The sequence below is a fragment of the Leuciscus leuciscus genome (genome assembly GCF_965113295.1).
Source record: "Leuciscus leuciscus genome assembly, chromosome: 1".
In the NCBI taxonomy this organism is placed as follows: domain Eukaryota; kingdom Metazoa; phylum Chordata; class Actinopteri; order Cypriniformes; family Leuciscidae; genus Leuciscus; species Leuciscus leuciscus.
In genome coordinates, this window is record NC_138725.1 from 27,209,409 (window position 1) to 27,229,197 (window position 19,789).

A 19,789-nucleotide genomic window follows, 5' to 3' on the forward strand; every position below is an offset into this window, starting at 1 on the left:
TCCTTGTTCGACTTCTTATACCGACCTACAGGCAGAAACTGAAATCAGCTAAACCTGTAATAAGGACTGTAAAAAGATGGACCAATGAAGCAGAGCAGGATCTACAGGCCTGCTTCGATTGCACTGATTGGACTGTTTTTGAAGCTGCAGCCACCGATCTGGATGAGCTCACAGATACTGTAACATCATATATCAGTTTCTGTGAGGATACATGCATTCCTACCAGGACATTCTTATCATTCACTAATGATAAACCATGGTTTACTGGGAAACTCAAACAGCTTCGTCATGCCAAAGAGGATGCTTACAGAAGTGGGGATAAAATCTTGTATAACCAGGCCAGAAACAGACTGACAAAGGAGATCAGAGTTGCTAAAAGAAGCTACTCTGAAAAGCTGAAAACCCAGTTTTCAGCCAACGACCCGGCATCAGTCTGGAGAGGCCTGAGGAACATCACCAACTACAAATCACCATCCCCCCGATCTGTGGAGAATCAACAACTGGCCGACACTCTCAATGCATTTTATTGCAGGTTTGAGAAGCCCAGACTCACACCTCACACCCGCTCTGATGTGCACTTCACACATCCACCATCACCTCCTGCAACCCCTCTCCTCCCCCCTTCTGCCATCCAACCTGAGCTTAAGGTCTGTGTGGAGGACGTGAGCCGAGTCTTCAAAAAACAGAAGACTAGGAAAGCTTCAGGCCCAGACGGCATCTCATCTGCTTGTCTAAAAGCCTGCGCTGACCAACTGGCCCCAGTCTTCACGCAGATCTTCAACAGATCATTGGAGCAGTGTGAAGTTCCCTGCTGCTTCAAACGCTCCACTATCATTCCGGTTCCCAAAAAAACTAAAATCACTGGACTTAATGACTACAGACCTGTCGCTCTCACGTCTGTGGTCATGAAGTCGTTTGAAAGACTGGTGCTGGCCTATCTGAAGGACATCACTGGACCCCTGCTGGATCCCTTTCAGTTTGCTTACAGAGCAAACAGGTCTGTGGATGATGCAGTCAACATGGGACTGCACTATATCCTGCAACATCTTGACAGACCTGGGACTTATGCACGGATCTTATTTGTGGACTTCAGTTCGGCCTTCAATACCATCATCCCTGATCTTCTCACAGCCAAACTGACTCAGCTCTCCATGCCATCCTCAATCTGTCAGTGGATCTCCAGCTTCCTGACAGACCGGCAGCAGCGAGTGAGACTGGGGAAGCTCACATCCAGGACCCTCACCATCAGCACTGGCGCCCCCCAAGGGTGCGTTCTCTCCCCACTGCTCTTCTCCCTGTACACTAATGACTGCACTTCTAAAGACCCCTCTGTCAAGCTCCTGAAATTTGCAGACGACACCACCGTCATCGGTCTCATCCAAAATGGTGACGAGTCTGCTTACAGACTGGGGGTTGAACAGCTGGCTGTCTGGTGCAGCTATAACAACCTTGAGCTGAACACGCTCAAAACAGTGGAGATGATTGTGGACTTCAGGAGAAAATCCCCAGCACTCCCCCCTCTTACCATCATGAACAGCACTGTGGAAGCAGTGGAGTCATTCAGGTTCCTGGGCTCTACCATCTCTCAGGACCTGAAGTGGGCAAATCACATTGACTCCATTGTGAAAAAGGCCCAGCAGAGACTGTACTTCCTTCGCCAGCTGAAGAAGTTCAATCTGCCACAGGAGCTGCTGATCCAGTTCTACTCAGCTGTCATTGAGTCTGTTTTAAGCACTTCCATCACTGTCTGGTTTGGTTCAGCTACCAAATCGGACATCAGGAGACTACAACGGACAGTCCGGACTGCAGAGAGGATTATTGGTGCCACCTTGCCAACCCTCCAGGACCTGTACTCTTCCAGAGTGAGGAAGAGAGCAGGTAAAATCATCACAGACTCCACTCACCCTGGACACCCCCTGTTTGAACTGTTACCGTCAGGACGGCGACACAGATCACTGGCCACAAGAACATCCAGGCACAGGAACAGTTTCTTTCCACAGGCCATTTCCCTTCTGAACACTTAACATGCCCCCCAATGCATATGCCTGTAAGTGCAATACTCCCACTGTCTAGTGCAATATTCTATTCTCTAAGTCAGGTGATATTTATATTTATATTATTCATACTACTCAAAATACTGTAAATATGTTCATAATCTGTAACATGCACTAGACTCCCACTGTCTAGTGTAATATTCTCTAACTCAGGTGATATTTATATTTATATTATAATTCATATTACTCAACATACTGTAAATATGTTCATAATCTGTAAATGTTTATTCAGACTAAACCCAACTGTGACCCCTTTTTTGACTTTTTATACTATTTTTATTTTTTTTATATATTTTATTCTTAGAATTTGTATTACTATGTTTCTTGTTGTATTTGTATTTGTATATGTGCACTGGAAGCTTCAGTACCAAGAGAAATTCCTTGTGGGTGCAAGCACACTTGGCAATAAAGCTCTTTCTGATTCTGATTCTGATTCTGATTCTGATTCTTAACAACTCTGGAGTCTTCTGGGAGACTGATCATCTCTTTCAGCAGCAGAGCATGCAGAGGTGCTATCACTGAGAGAGTTGGGCACTTTTCTTCTGACATCACTTGAGTGGCTGTCTTCATTGGCTTTAGAGCTCTGACCACATCTTCTGCATCTGTTATGTCCTCTTCCTTCAGGCTGCAAAGATCCTTTTCATTTCTCCGCACATCAGGTGAGAGCAGAGCGGCAGAGATCGCGGGTTGCTGCTCTAAAAAGCACTCAAGCATTTCTAGTGCACTGTTCCAACGAGTCACCACATCAATTTTGAGCTTGTGTGCATTCAGCTGCAGTTGCTTCTGCTTTTCTTTGAGGATACGGGTGGCCGTTGTACTGCGATGAAAGAACTTTGCGATGTGCCTTACTCTCCCAAGAAGGCGTGCAACATTCGGCAGTTTGAGACCGGCTTGCGAGGCCAGGTTGATTATGTGCGCGAAGCAGCCGACGTGGGTTAGCCCCGTAATCTCTACCGCACGGATCATATTCGCCGCGTTGTCAGTGACTATGGCTGGGTCTTTACTCAGCAGCCCCCACTCCTCCATAGCTTTGGTTAACATTTCTGCTAGACTGACAGATGGTCCGTTTGAACTTCGGTTGTCTGCAGCACGTAAGACATGAGGTTCCAGAGCTCGTCTATGTACAGGCATGAAAACTCCTCACCTTTCGGCGAAATTCGCCGTATTAAAACCAAAATGGGTCACCTACGTGATTTGTGCAGATCCGATGAGAAAATATTTATGGGGTGGGAGGGGGGGGTCGTGGTCGTGGCCAGCATTTACCCGCTATATCTCTATAGTTACCATAAACTTAGCAGCTTTAAAAAAACAATCATCATTCCTAATGCAGAAACCTGACAGCCAATCCGAGTCAGAGTAGGGCAGAATTGTTTTCAAAGTCTTTAACACCGCGAGTCTGATGACACACTGCCGAACAAAGAACCGCACGTCGGAAAGCAAGCCTGAGTTAAGTTAGCTTACAATGTTAACTGTCTTGTCAGATACAGACAGTGATGTTGCCAATGTCATTATTTTTAATTATGTCATTATGACATTTATCTGTGCGAGCAGGAACGAGTAGTGAGTTGTCGTCGAAAAAGATGAATAATGCAAAAAAGCTGTCGGGGGCTAAACATAGAAAAAGAAAGAGAGGAAAGGAGATGGCATGTCAATTGATGCAACAGCAGCTAAATAAGTGGATGGTGAAAGGCTACAGGTAAGATTTTGTTTTGTGTGACGTCCAGGCATGTAGGCTAATGCCATCGGGACTACAGGGAGATTCCCGGTGGGCCGACGTGCTTTTTGGGCCGATACATCTCATACTTTTTTGTTTCGTTTTTTGTCTTAACGGCCCATAAAACTCGTACATCGGCGGCCCATTCGTTTTGTTTTGCTTAATTGGCGGCGCTGGGTTAGTGCGTAAGTGTGTAATGCATTGGTCAATAAAAACACCCCTCCAGGTCTGCAGCCTCCCCCTACTCCATGAAACGCGTAGATCAGCGGCCCATTTGGTTCTTTTCTTGATTGACACTGGGCTAGCCCAATCACACCTTTAATGTGAAGTATAGAAATATACTCTTTCAAGTATAGAAATTAGTACAAAACTAATTATGAAAGTTTCCATTATTTTTCAGTGCATTTGTTTTACAATATATGGCTATTACTATCATGGGATTAATATTGTAACTATTATTATGTAGTAGTAATGTAGACAGACACTGTAACTAAAATAATTTTTCTTTGTTTAATTTGCACCAGATTGATGAATTTAACATTTAAAAAGCACTATATATATATATATATATATATATATATATATATATATATATATATATTAGTTGATTGGATTGGATTTTTTGCTGCCGCATCCTTCTCACCTTTTTTACCCCTGACCTGTTTTCATGCCTGTATGTAGTGTGCTGTCACACTCATGTAAGATTCCGTAGCTACGGATGTCCAGGTGTCACTCGTAATGCCCACCCTCTCTGCGGTCTTAAGCTTACACATTACACCATCTTTTACTGTCTGGTACATGTTGGGGATCACTTCTTCAGACAGACGTTTGCGAGACACAATGACATAATTTGGTTCCATTCAGGTTCAGGTTCAGGTTTATTGATATAGCCCATTTCATACACAGAACGGTAACCCAATGTGCTTTAAATCATCATAACAATAAAAATATAATTAAAACAAGTTAAAATAAAATACAAGTTCAGTCAGTCAGTAAATCAAATACAAAACATCAAATACAAAACATCAAATACAAAACATCAAATACAAAACATCAAATACAAAACCCCCCGATTAGTAAAAGGCATCAGAGAAAAGTTTAGTTTTTAGTCTAGATTTAAAAATAGAGATAGAAGAAGAGGTCTTAATATCCATTGGAAGAAGGTTCCAAAGACGAGCCGCATAACAGCTGAAAGCTGCCTCTCCTTGCTTAGTACGAGCACTGGATTGTACCAGTTGAAGTTTTCCTGCTGATCTAAGTGATCTTATAGGGCTATAAGTTTCAAACATTTCTGTTATATAGAGAGGTCCTTGGCCGTTTAATGATTTAAAAAGAAGAAAAAGGACTTTAAAATCAATTCTATAAATCACTGGTAACCAGTGTAGAGATTTTAAAATAGGAGTAATATGTTCTCTTCTTTTGGTTCTGGTCAATAGCCTTGCTGCTGCATTTTGAATTATTTGAAGAGGTTTTATTGTTTTTTTAGGAAGCCCAGTGAAGAGACCATTGCAGTAATCAACCCTGCTGGTAATAAAAGCATGAATAAGCTTTTCTAAATCCACTGTTAGTATGAAGTTTTTAACCTTTGCGATGTTTTTTAAATGAAAAAAAACTCGATTTCGTAACTGCCTTCATGTGGCTTTTGAAGCTTAGGTCGCTATCAATAATTACCCCTAGGTTCTTAACGGTTTCTGCTACCTCAAAACCTTTTGATTCCAATAGTGTGGCAGTCTTTAATCTCTGATCTTTTCTCCCGAAGATGATTACTTCAGTTTTATCTGTGTTTAATTTAAGAAGGTTTTTAGACATCCAGTCTTGAACTTGATTGAGACAATGATAAAGAGATTCAAGAGGAGCGAATTCGTTGGGCGACAAGGATAAGTATAACTGTGTATCATCTGCGTAACTATGGTAACTAATGGAATTGTTTTTCATAATTTGGCCAAGTGGAAGCATGTATAAATTGAACAAAAGAGGGCCAAGGATTGAACCTTGAGGGACACCACATGTTAGGGGCAAAGGGGCTGAGGCATGTTGACCAATAGACACATAAAAACTCCTGTGCTCTAAATAAGACTTTAGCCAGCAGATGATTGAGCCAGAAAGACCCACACAGAATTCAAGTCTTTCTATTAGTATGCTGTGGTCCACGGTGTCAAACGCCGCACTGAGGTCCAACAACATAAGAACAGTGGTTTGTCCAGCATCATTATTTAGCCGGATGTCGTTGACTATTTTAACCAGAGCTGTTTCAGTACTATGGTATTCTCTAAAACCTGACTGGTAAAGATCGAAACAGGAAGTTGAGGTCAGAAAAGCAGAGACTTGATTAAAAACAATTTTTTCCATTATTTTGCCGATGAAAGGTAAATTAGATATGGGTCTGTAGTTGTTAAGGACAGACCCATCCAAGTTGTTCTTTTTAAGTAAAGGCTTTACAATGGCTATTTTAAGGGACGTGGGAAATACGCCGCTCAGTAGAGAAGTATTAATTATTAAAAGCACGTCAGTTGCTATTAAATGAAGAACAGATTTGAAAAAGCTAGTAGGTAAAATGTCCAACTCAGATGTAGAGGAACTTAGACTTTGTACAATCTTTTCAAGGGTATCAAGGTCAACGGGGCTAAAATTTGAAAGAGTGTTGAACTCATCTCTCAGACTAGTTGGTAGTTCAAGGCAAGAAATGCTATGTGAAGTATATGAGACATGATGTCTTATGTTCTCTACTTTGCTCTTAAAAAAACAGGCAAATTCATTGCACTTATCAACAGAGACTAATTCAGTAGGCAGATGAGGGGAAGGATTAGTAAGCTTCTCAATAGTGGAAAATAGCACACGGGTATTATTTGCTTTGCTGTTAATAATACTAGAAAAATGAGCTTGCCTTGCTCTACAAATTACAGAATTGTATTCGTGAAGTGTCCCTTTATGGATCAGATAATCTGAATTAAGTTTAGATTTGCGCCATTTCCTTTCTGTTCTCCTACATTCTTTCTTTTGCATTTTAACTGACGGGTCATTCATCCATGGAGTTTTCTGTTTGCTCGTGGATTTTTTCAGTTTTAAAGGAGCAATGTCATCCATTATGTTTGTCATTCTTAAGTTAAAAACTTCCAACAAGTTATCAGCAGTCTTTTGGAATGGATTTTTTGACTCAAAGAGTGCTTGTTCAAAACGAGCACAAGTTCCGTCATTTATAGTTCTCTTTCTAATCATAATGGAATTGTTCTGATGATAGAGGGACAAGCAGACTTTGATAAAAATGCAACTGTGATCAGAAAATGAAGGTTCCATTACCTTCATTAGCCGCCTGAATCCCACATTCTCAACAACAGAATACGGGCGCATATCTTTGCAAACGAAGCCCGCAATCGCCTCAGTTATTTTTACAGAGCGTGCAGAATTAGTTGACAGTTGTAGAGTTTGTTTCTGTGTCATCTGTTGCGGTCCGGTGGCGGGCTTGGATATGATGTCTTGATGATGTCGCATCATGTGGTTCCTGAGATTAGTAGTATTTCCACAAAACTTCACCTCCATTTGGCAGGCTTTGCAAATTGCTTTGCTTTTGTCAAGCTCGTTCTCTTTATTTGTTCTAAACCCGAAATGGTGCCAGATCGCAGCTTTTAGCGTTTCTGGAGTTTTCAAAGCTGCCATGTTCGTTGTTTTAATGTCCTTCCACCTCGCGCGCATGCGTGAATCAATGACGCGGCAAATAAAAATTCACGGGGAAAATGTAGGCCTATTATTAAAGCGATTCTCTGAGTTACGGATCGATCTTTAGAAATTAATATGAAAATCGATTCAGAATTGGTGAATCGATTTTTTTTTTCAACACAGCCCTACTAGTGATGTATGTCTCGACTCGAGACCGGTCACTTTTACGTGGTCTCGGTCTTGTCACGGCCTTGACGGTCTTGGTCTTGTCTTGGTCTCGGACCTCTCGGTCTTGTCTAGGTCTTGCTGTCTCAGACCGACATAGTGGTCGGGGGATTTAGCAATACAATACTACAATATCCACGACGACACAACGTTCGATAATGTAACATTATTATCCGCAACGGAACGAATTGAAGCGCGTGTCCGAGTGAAGACAGTGTGGCGTGTGCGCTAGCCACACAAGAAAACACTTTATCCGCGCCACTGATCGCAGCGGCAACAAGCAATTTGATCACTTGATTTAAAAAACACATATCAGTGACATGATGGGTTTTAACTTCATTCAGGAGATTTTGGGTAACTGCACAACTGACAGATGACTTTGAGCGCACCGCCAACGGGGTGTGTGTGTGTGTGTAACCATAGCGACAAAATGACCAACTTTTAAAAAATGTAATTATGTATTTAAAAGATTCATTTGGAGACTCCGAAATCGGTGTGTGTGTGTGTGTGTGGTTTGATTACAGTATTGTATTTAAGATGGTGTTAGACTAAATAAATAATTTTTAAATATCATCTGCATATCTCCGTTGTGTTGACTAAACAATAGGCCTAATCCAAGTTTATAATTGTGTATCTTTAATTTGATGTTACGATTTCATCTACACATTAAGTATAATTTCAATTGGTTACATATTTCTCATTCTTTAGACGGTTGTGGAGGAGCAAGATGGTGTTGGAGGTGTTTGATGTTTTGTCAGATGAACCAGTCAGTACTAGTCATGTCAGTCCTCAACAGTACACAAAAGTTAAGGGAGTCTCAATCCTCTAATAGTGCAGTAACAGCCGTCAGGCAATTGCTACACATCAGGGCTGCCAACTCTCACGCATTGAGCGTGAGACTCACGCAATTGACACTTTTCACACACTCTCACGCACAGAAAAATTGCAGAGCAAAGAGTTACTTTTAATATTAAACTAATTCTCAGCTCTTCGATTCCGTCAATTTTATTACGAAATTCAGACAAAAATAAGTTTGGCGCTTGTAAATGTGACGTGACAGATCGCTGCGGGCCTCAGTTCAAGTGCACGTAAACCGATCATCTGTTACTTTTTTATTTAAAGATGCAGCACAACTTACCGAAAGTATACATAATATCGACCAAATAGTGTTTTTCAACCATGGAAAGAGGTCAATATAATATCAGGATAACAATTATGTCATATAACGTTACATTTTCCTCAGGAAAGCCATTTAATGACCATATGTTAATTGAATAGAAAAAATAGCTAGAGAGGAGATTTTGCTGAGCATTATATTAAATTTTTATTAGATTTTTACGTATGTCATTAAATAATTGTTATTATAACAAAAACTGCATTATATTTAATTTATTTTTAACCTTTAATAATACCAGCAGATTGGGCCCTCTATGTTTACAGCATTAGGTGAGATTATTTTTTTAAATAAAATTTAAAATAAACATGTATCCAAATGAGTCAATATTGAATCAAAATCGGAATGAAATCACAAGAATGGAATTGAAATTTTGAAATTTGTCAAACAATAATAAAAACCGTATCCTACCAGTCATTGTACAATGTAAACATTGTAACATGTTGTCACTAAATTGCATAAAATTCAATTTAGTTACTAAATGTTTTGACAATCACAATTACACTTATTGTGATACAATATTTGTTTTTACATACACCCCCCCAGCCCCCCCAATCTTTTTTCCCTCCGATCTCGACTTGGTCTCGGTCTTGGTCTTGCCTTGGTCTCGATACCCTCTGTATCTCGGTTTAGGCGGTCTTGACTACAAGTCTAGATGACACGCAGCGACATATTTCAGGGTAAAAACACACCATACAGCTGATAATACTGTATGTTTAATTTCGAGAGAGACCCGGCGCGCTCAGTGAGGGAGACAAAAGAAACATACTAAAAAGAGATCCAGCGCGAGAGAGAGGCAAAGAAAAACGCCTGTTCTTAACCCTCTGAGGTCTGAGCTGTTTTCTGGCCCTGGAGGTGTTGTGACATGCTCTGACATTTGTGTTTTTTTCCTGTTACTTGTGACATTGTCATGGCTAAAGTCTAATTACACTGTATTCAGCACAAACTCTGCTACAATAATATATCAGCAGCATGTGTGTAAAAGTTTGTCGTTTTGAGATAATGACATTTATGCGTGGTTTGTGAAAATACAAAAAAAAATTCTCACTGAAATAAGGCCATGAAACCCATACTGATTATTTCTTCACAAGACTTTTGAAAATTGTATGACGTAGCCTAGAATATTTGCTCCAAAACTATGTGAAAATCACCCTGACTGCTCATTCAGATAAGACAATATATTGATTTTAAATTTCTAAGACGTGTTTTGTGTGAAAAAGCCTTATGCGAAAAGGCGTGATCATCTCATGAATATGTAAGCCTTTAACACCTGAGAAAGACAAAGACACTCCCCTAACTGCCCTATTAGGAGTGATCAGGCCCTGTCATTCAGAGCAACCTTGCACAAAGAATGAGGAGATTTAAAAAAGAATGGCTTTTAGATTGTTTGGATTTATTTACAACACAATCCAAAAATACAAATGACAAAAGAGCACATTGAAAACAATGATCCAAAGACAGAGACCTTTGTGCCATTCCTAAAAACATACCTTTCATTTCCAAGGTGTTTGATTTTCACTTTACCATGTTCATATACAGAGACTCATGTGAATGTTGAAGTCAGCAGGACTCAGTTGCATCTGGTCCCTGAAAGAAAAAGAAAAAAAAGAAAAAACTGTGAACATACTGATATCAAGAGAAACTGGCTGCAAGATTTTGGGAATAGATTTTAGATTTTTCTGGTTAATTTATTTTTAAAATTCACAGAATACACACACACACACACACACACACACACACACACACACACACACACACACACACACACACACACACACACACACACACACACACACACGTTTCCAACAATATATAATGAACACCAGGTTTGTTTGTTTCTTTGAACTATTTTCGTTTTGTACCGTTTTAATTTTTTAACTTAGCTGCAATTTCTTTGACAATATAAATTTAAAATATTGCAAGAATAGGATTTTGTTTCTTATTTTGCATCTTAAATGGAATAAACTCTATCCAGGGCTCCAGGCTAACTTTTTTTATTAGGAGCGCTGTAAGCCCCTGATTAAAATTTTTAGGAGCGCAAGCAGAAAATTTAGGGGCACACCTTAAATCACCTTGCAATGCAATTATTCACATTTTCCTCCCAAATAACTGCATTACTGACAAGTGCTTTGACTTTACATACATAAATTACAATGTGCAGTTCTCTTACGAGAGGTTCTCTCGTATTGCGTAAGTAAGCTTACACTATGGGTAAAGTCTTTTCTCGAGATATGAAGCCAAAAAAATATCCTTAATTTTGTAATTATTGTCAACGCAGTGCAGCAGCTAGCAGAGCTAGAGCGAGCTATCTTGCGCGCTCATTGGTTGCTGCGCGGCAACTGCTTTAGCCTACCAGTGAGCCCGGCGTGACGTCACGCCCAATACGCCAGAATGGGAGGTGGCTTAGCGTATAAAAGAAGGGCTCAGAGGCTGATTCTCTGATTTTCGTCTCTTCAGCGAAGCTCTCCGCATTGCTGCACTCTGAGAGAAGCCGTCGCCGTCGAATCAAGCGCCCAGCAAGCTTAGGACAGCGCCTGAGGAAGCCGGACTGAGGAAGCCGGACAGCGCCTGAGGAAGCCGGCGACAATATCCTTTTTCACTCTGCTTCTGTGTGTGTGTGTTCGCCTCCGCGACACTTTTCTAAAAGAGCTGAGGCGTTTGTTTCAAAATGCCTCGTATTTCCTGCGGCTACGAGACAGCTCTACGCGTCAAAATGGTCTTGTGTTTAACAAATGGTGCGCGGAAAAAAGTCTAAACCCTCAGACGTGTGGGGTTCCGTGGGTTTTGGGCTTCCTTCAGGAGCTACTGGAGGCGGGCAGGTCCCAGTCCACGCTCAAGGTCTATGTCGCGGCTATTGCAGCATTCGCCGACTCGGCGCTCGGCCGCGCATTAGGAAGGAATGAACTCATTACCCGCTTCCTCCGAGGAGCCAGGAGGTTGAATCCTCCGTGGCCCCCCTCGGTCCCGATTTGGGATTTGTCTTTGGTCCTAGAGGCCCTGAAAGCTTATCCCTTTGAACTCTGTGGAGCTGAAATACCTCACGTTCAAAACCACTTTCATGATAGCTCTGGCTTCAGTGAAACGCGTGGGTGACTTGCATGCGTTATCAGTTAACGCAGGGTGTCTTGAGTTTGGACCTTATGACTCCATAGTCATTCTCAAACCGAGGCACGTTTACGTCCCCAAGGTGTTGGGCACTCCTTTCAGAGCACAGGTCATTTCCCTCTCAGCCCTGCCGGCTTCCGGCAGTGAGGCTGATAGTAACCTCCTTTGCCCTGTTTGGGCTCTGAGGAGTTACGTCACGCGCTCCGCCACCTTTTGTTTCGTTTGGAGGGCGCACCAAGTGTCTCGCCACCTCGAAACACAGTCTGTCCAGATGGATAGTGCACGCTATTGCAGCAGCTTATGCGTCCAAGAACCTGCAGTACCCTTTGGGCGTTCGGGCTCATTCTACCAGAGGCATGGCCTCATCGTGGGCTTGGTCCAGTGGGGTTTCCATTCATGACATTTGTACAGCGGCAGGCTGGGTCTCCCCCTCTACATTTGTTAGGTTCTATAACCTGGAAGTTCCCGCCCTGCAGGCTAAACTTTTATCAGTCTAAGTCGTGTGTACACCCTGCTCAGACTTCTGTGCGCAGGTCAATTACTCGATTACTGGTTGAGCTACACCAGAAAGGGTTGTGTCAGTTTCTGTGTAGACCGGCCGAAGCCGCTCTACTCCCCCTAATGTGTGCTTATGAACATGTGTTGGCCCGCTCAGCTGGCCACCTGTTTTCCCACCTATCTGGGCTTCCCTGGGAGTTATGTGTGGATGCTAGGCGCGCACGGCGTGGACAAGGAGTTCCCGTAGCGTAAGCTTACTTACGCAATACGAGAGAACCTCTCGTAAGAGAACGATACTGGTTACTAACGTAACCTCGGTTCTCTCTAGAAGAGGGAACGAGTATTGCCTAACCTGCCGTGCTCACGCCACGAGCTCATGTCGCTTCAGTCGACGAAAACCAGAGAATCAGCTTCCGAGCCCTTCTTTTATACGCTAAGCCACCTCCCATTCTGGCGGGCTGTGACGAGTGAGGGCCATGACGTCACGCCGGGCTCACTGGTAGGCTAAAGCAGTTGCCGCGCAGCAACCAATGAGCGCGCAAGATAGCTCGCTCTAGCTCTGCTAGCTGCTGCACTGCGTTGACAATAATTACAAAATTAAGGATAATTTTTTGGCTTCATATCTTGAGACCCGTAGTGTAAGCTTACTTACGCAATACTCGTTCCCTCTTCTAGAGAGAACTGAGGTTACGTTAGTAACCAGTATCGTTTTATTTTAAGTTCACAGGGCTCCAGACTAACATTTGAGGGCAGCAGCACTAAGTTCTACAGAAAGTGTTTGGTAACACTGTGTGATGACAAAGCACTGAGCTTAATTTGAGGGGTATAGATAAAGTTAACTTTAATTATTATCATTCATAATGTCTTAATAATAATTCAAAAGCAGAATGAGTAACAAAATAGCTATTAGGGAGTGAAAATAGCCAATAAGTGTCCTCTGTTTACTATGGTAATTTCATCTTTTTTTATATATATATTTTTTAAATAAGGGTGAGTTTTCTTACTTCTTGAAACTTTTAGATTTATAAATAGGGAAAATGTCTTTTAAAGGATGAACAAAAAATAACATTTAAATATGATATTATAGTTTTGAAGAGCTGGAAAAAGATGTGTAGGCTACTGTTATAACCATGGTATACCATAGTTACAGTTAGTGTTACTACATTAAATCCATGGTGAATGTTGCTGATCTGTGGACCTAAAGCCTTCTATAACTTGTTCGTTCAAGGCACGATGTTTCTCCTGGTTTCCATGTCAGCGCTGTTTGATCTGACAGACTGATCTCATGAAATGGGGTATGTATGACACGCCAATTCGTATTTCCATTTTTGGCATGCTATCAACACGCATAATCGCTTTTCAGCGTGTTTATCAATGCCGTTGACTTAACGTTACATTACTGTACATAAATATATATGACCTACCCCAACTCCGTCCCTAAACCTACCCGTCACTGGGGTTAATACCATGAGTCTTCCCCTACCATCCTAGGAAAAAAAAAATCGATTCCCCGGTATCATGACAAGACGTGAAATAATCACGTTGGTCCCCTTTGGAAAAGGTGTAGATGTCACAGTTTAACGCCCTCAAACGTGAATCATACACGTTTGCTATATCTTGAAGATATCTGTACAATTTCCTATACCATTGTATAGATTATAAATGTAAGATCCCTTAACTCTACTCCTACACCTAAACATACCCATTTTATGGACAATATTAAAATGATAAAACGTAATGGACAGATATGTGTAGGAAAATGGCATTTTTATGAACAATATGGCATTAAAAGATAGTTTGAGCCACGAATCCTACCCCTAAACCTAACCATAACCATTTCTTAAAACTACATAGGCAACAATTACGGTAAAGAAAAACAACAGACAGACGAGTATAATCACAATAATTTATTTATGGTTCCTATAGAACCATAATATACTTACAACACAACATCAATTCACAGAATACATCAATTTTATTAGCTTGATGTAATCCAAACCTTCAGAATATTATTTGCAAGAAAAAGATCCAAACCCAGCCCTTTATCCAGTAATCGTCATCTTGACCGTAAACGCCAAACCCCGGCCGCGCTTGTTATGAATTCAAATTCAAAAAAGCGTTACGACAGGTTACGGCAGTAATATCAAACGCTCATTAGCTCTCGCCTCGCCTACTTCGTCACAGATTGCGTCATGCACATTCATATTTGAAATGAAGCGCGCACTGCCGCGCAGCCCTCAGAGCGAACCGAACCGAAGATGGATTAACATTTTCATGGATTTGAATTAATAACTTAAAGGTCCCATATTATGCCCCTTTTCACAAGATGTAAAATAAGTCTCTGATGTCCCCAGAGTGAGTATGTGAAGTTTCAGCTCAAAATACCCAACAGATAATTTTTTACAGCATGTTTAAATTGTCATTTTTTGGGTCTCAGAAAAACGAGCCGTTTTAGTGTGTGCCCTTTAAATGCAAATGAGCTACAATGTGTAAACATAATGACTTAATAATAAAAGCTGTGGCAGAAAAGAGACGAGTACTGATAAAGCGTGTTCAGTAAGCTCGTAATGCTAACGTTAGATATAAAATTTGTATGTTATCAGCTATTGCGGACATTGAACGTGAGATGGCTGGGACGAACGCGCAGAAAGTTTACTCTTCCACAAATACCCTTAATAAAGCCTGAAACTCGTCGCCAGTCCACCAGTTTTTTTTATTAAATTCCATATTTGCAGACAGACAACTCTTACTGCATGAAGCCACGACACGAACCGCAATAGATTTTTTAAAAAGGGAGGTTAAAAATAAATAAAATGCTGCGTGGAATCATCCAACCAAAATGCGGCGTGAACACAACCAATCAGCTTGTGCAGCGCACAAGTCCCACCCCTGAAAGTTCCTGAACTTTTGAAAAGTACTACCTCATGAGCAGGGACTATCGGAGGGGGAAATATTTACCCGGAACTTCATTTAGACCCTGGTTCCTGCGGTGTAAACACATCGAGTACCAGCCCAAAGTCCCTAGTTCCTGGGGAAAGTTCCTGCGGTGGAAACACGGCTAAACATGTACTGATGAGTTTAATAAAGTTTATTGTACATCACACAAAAGATGAAGCGTCAGTTTTACTTCAGAAAATCACCGTAAGAGCTGAGTAAACACAGTAGCCTAAGTTATAAGAAGTGCGCAAGTAGCCAGTAGAGTTGAGGGAGCATTCCTGTGGGCGGAGGTTAGTCAAAAAACGGTTCTAGTGACATCATTAAAGAAGGAAGTAGAGGGATGTAGTCCAAACGAGCCGTTCACTGTAGTCGACTTCTGTTAAATAAAATATCTCGCTTGGCATTGAACTTTGAGCTTTATAATTTTACAGATATTAGGCTATTTATGCTCTAACAGCCACATTACACACTAACTAAAGTTTGAAACATGGGATCACGAAGAACGGGACCTTTAAATTCTGCTCTGTTACGTCATACAAAACCACTGCCAGAGAGGACTGCGACACATCGTCACGTGAACAACTTTTGGTACCGATTTTGACATTTTCTCATTAAATAAATTATTGTGATTATTGTCTGTCTGTTGTTTTTCTTTATAATTGTAGCCTACGTAGTTTTAAGAAATGGTTATGATTAGATTTAGGGGTAGGATTAGCAAACGTCCGGGGATAATGGTACGTGTAAGATTCACGTCTGAGGCTGTTATCTACACGTTTTCCAAAGGGGACCAACGTGATTATTTCATACATTTTGCTCCATTTCGCTCTGACATTTAATGGCGTACACATACACGCGAAATCACTCATTTAACGGCGTACACATACACGTGGAAGATGACGGTTCGTTTCGGCGTGAACATACACGCAGATAGCTCAATGCGTATAGATAACACGCCACTTGACTTGAAAGTGGCGTGTATGTTTACGCAAAGTCATGATGTCATGTTGGATCTGATATGGTTTATAACAGAGAATTCTGCGTCAAATCTGAATGTTTCTCACTGGATCTCGCAGCAATGTTATTAATTCTGTCGCGAATTCAATGGATTTCTTGACTGGATCTCCACGATGTAACGGTGTCGCGTGATCGAGATCCACCCGTGACTGGCGAGAGAAGCTCTGCGCTGTCTATTATTGGTTCAAACTAGTAAACGGTCCGTGAAGCAGAAATGTGTAGCGCAGTTTTATACTCACGGCATACTCTATGCTTGAGGCTGAGTTTGTCTAACTAGCGTACTGTTTAACCCTCTGAGGTCTGAGGGGTTTTTGGGGTCCTTGAGATGTTCTGACATGCCCTGACATTTGTGCTTTTTTCAGTTGCTTATAAACATATTAATGGCAAAGGTATAATTACACTCTATTTAGCACAAACAGGGCTACCATAATATGTGAGCAACATGCATGTACATGTTTGTTTTTTTGAGAGAATAATGTTTATGCATGGTTATTGAAAAAACTAAAGTTTCTGAAATAAGGCCACAAAACACATACTAAATACGTGTCAATAAGACTTTTGACTAATTGATGTCTTTGCCTAGAGTTTTTTCTTCAAAATGATGTGAAAATCATCCTGCCCTTATCATTCACATAACACAATACATTGATTTAAATCTTGTAAAACACTTTTTGTTTGTAAAGGCAATATGCGCAAGGGGCGTCAACCATTCAACAGCATCATGCATATGTAGTGGTTCACACCTCAGGAGACAATGGGGCCCGCATACTTAATGAGCCATTCATTCAGGTGTGTCACCTATAGCCACAAGAAAGAATGCAAGAGCAATATATATACAGTATATATATATATATATATATATATATATATATATATATATATATATATATATATATATATATATATTCTACCAAATTGGTTCACAGTTTGAAGCATGTCAATTTTTTTTTTTTTTTACAAATTTTGCTTGCAAATTGTATAATATCCAAGGAAAACATGTCTATTAATTGTGCAGTTAATTCTCATACTGTATTTTCAGTTTTGGAATATGTATCCTCTCCCCAAATTTGTCAATAATAAAACACAATAAAAATTATTTAAAGAAAATGCTTATATTTACCTTTTAAAATTTGTTTACATCTACCTTGTAAATATATATTTTTTTATTAAAAAGGTTACAATTACAACAACAATTGAAGTGTAATCTTTCTTTGTAAAAACTAAAGTATACATTTTATCATACATATTTCAAACTTCGAATATAGCCTACATTGACAAAACATACTATATTTAACATATTAGCAAAAATTGGCAAACAAAAGCTTATTTGAGGTGGCAGATATTTTACAGTAAAAATGTGTAATCTATCCAAAACTAATCAACGAAATGTTGTCTTTCATATGTCTGTAACATAGGTCTTTCGTTTTTATTATAAGGAATATAAATGTTAATTTGCAGTTTAATACGTTGCTTATACAAATACATTTTATTTCAACATATTTCAATCGATTTTACTCAGTATAGCAAATAGTTTGCTAAAAGCAGATCATTTATTCACACACAGAAACGCAATTCAAATTTAAACCGTCTTTTTGCGAGTTGTGGTAGCGCATCTCTGCGTTCATTCATTCACACAGAAACGCGATTTACTTGAGAATGAAAAAAAAACTTACTACATTATTCCATCCGTTGCTCCTCGAAATACCAGCACTTCTGAGGTAAGTTTTCCATTATTATTATTCCTCACAGCGCTGCGAGACAGTGTAGACGACTACACTTATCTGAATAAACTTGATGTGTTTTCTCGAGCTGATATGTGGGCGTTCACAGTTTGTATGGGATCGTCTCAGTCATTTGCGTTTGAATAGCGCGCGCTCTCCGTGGGCGGGGCCGATTATAACGTAATGAGATGAGATGAGCTCGACTGGAATCGCTCTCTTTTAATACAGATTTCACAAGATGAGGATATTTGTTTTTTATATAAATTACTTCATTTAAAAGACGAGAATTCAAGCTTCATGCCTGTGTCTTTGTATGCCTGTTTGACTGAGTATTCGCTCAGTTATTGTTCATTTTCGGACGCGTTTCAGAATGGACTTCACTGGCAGAGAGAAGGCAGAACTCGCTTCGTGTTTATTTTTCTTTATTTGGCAAAAAGCACAACACTTTGTTTTTATTGTGAGTATACACAAAAATAATACACATTTAACAGAATCGATTGATGTATGAAACTCCTATGGAAAATCAAAGTCAACAGAGTATTTATGAGTTTCTTTTACATTGATAAAAAAAAAGCGAGCTGGTATCGCCGGCGATACCGTAGACCTCAGGGGGTTAAACTGCAAAGTGCCTATTAGTTGCCTATAAGTTTGTCTCCTTACTGTACCTCAACCAGCTGAGTTCTCTCAGCCAGTCTTCCTGAAAATGGTCGGGCCTTTATCACCTCACAAACCTCTAAATCATCATCCAACTGTGTCTGTGACACTGATATTTGTCTCCGTTTCCTTCCCACAGACGTTTACGCGCGCTCGATTATCTCTAGGACCCTCCCCCTCCACACATTAGCCAGTTACATTGGCTATTCCCTAAAGGGGTCATATAATGGTACATGCACTTTTACAAGTTGATTGCACTGAAATGTCTGTTGGCAGTGCCTGTACACAACCATCCTATCATGATAAAAATCCATCCAGTGTTTTTGTTTTAATCTCCTTATATGTTTGACCCTCTCTGAAATCAAGCCGTTCGATATTGTGACGTCATAATATCCAACGCCCCTCCCGCTATTGTGATTGACAGCCGTGTTTCAACACAAGACCCGCCCTGAGCGAGCTGTGACAGCTGTCGTCATAGTAGTCCGCCATTGTTGATATGCTGGAGCAGAATGGCATCTAAGCGATTGTGGTGTTCAGTTCTTAGATGTAATAAGGAACACAGCAGTCATTTTACTGTTCCGAAATCCGACCCGCTGAAGACGCAGTGGCTGAGTTTTGTTTTTAGAATAGAATAGAATAGAATCGGGCATTTATATAGCGCTTTCATATGTAGCCTACTACTGTACACCCAAAGCGCTTTACAATCATATCAGGGGATCTCTCCTCTTTTTGAAGGAAATATTCCCAACGATCAATCTAAATGCCATTAGATTGCTTTTTAAACGAGTGTCAGTATAAAGCTGGGTTTGCTAAGAGGCTGCTACTGAAAAACGAATCTGTACCAACTATTCGTGTGCCTGCTGCAATTCCAGAAGAAGTAAGTATAACGTTTTATTAACCTGTATATTAATCTTTGCAAATCGCTTGCTCTTTTTGATGAATGTGGCTAATGTTTACACTCATTACTGCATCGTAGGGTACATTACGGCATGTTTTCTTTGTAACAACGTTCTCAAAAACAACTCATAATCCTATACTG

General features: G+C 40.5%; 2 protein-coding genes and 2 long non-coding RNA genes across 8 annotated transcripts in view; 2 read left to right on the forward strand and 2 right to left on the reverse strand.

The window, feature by feature from the left end:
- The window catches only part of LOC309499078 (uncharacterized protein), a 95,018-nt gene that overhangs the window by 46,140 nt on the left and 29,089 nt on the right, over positions 1–19,789 (reverse strand). The window lies entirely within an intron of this gene.
- Positions 1–19,789, forward strand: part of LOC309499839 (uncharacterized protein) — a 36,954-nt gene that overhangs the window by 9,167 nt on the left and 7,998 nt on the right. Inside the window, exon 2 of the mRNA XM_082171333.1 lies at positions 13,653–13,719. Within this exon, the coding sequence (XP_082027459.1) occupies positions 13,710–13,719 (10 nt within the window). The 5' untranslated portion in view covers positions 13,653–13,709. The remainder of the gene's footprint in view (positions 1–13,652; positions 13,720–19,789) is intronic.
- On the forward strand, positions 3,484–8,135 carry LOC309503641. Its single transcript, XR_014207788.1, has 3 exons — positions 3,484–3,576; positions 3,613–4,621; positions 7,056–8,135. It is a non-coding gene; the product is annotated as an uncharacterized lncRNA (long non-coding RNA).
- LOC309503498 lies at positions 15,490–19,783 on the reverse strand. The gene is made up of 2 exons (XR_014207664.1): positions 18,716–19,783; positions 15,490–16,666 (listed from the first exon to the last, which is right to left on the reverse strand). It is a non-coding gene; the product is annotated as an uncharacterized lncRNA (long non-coding RNA).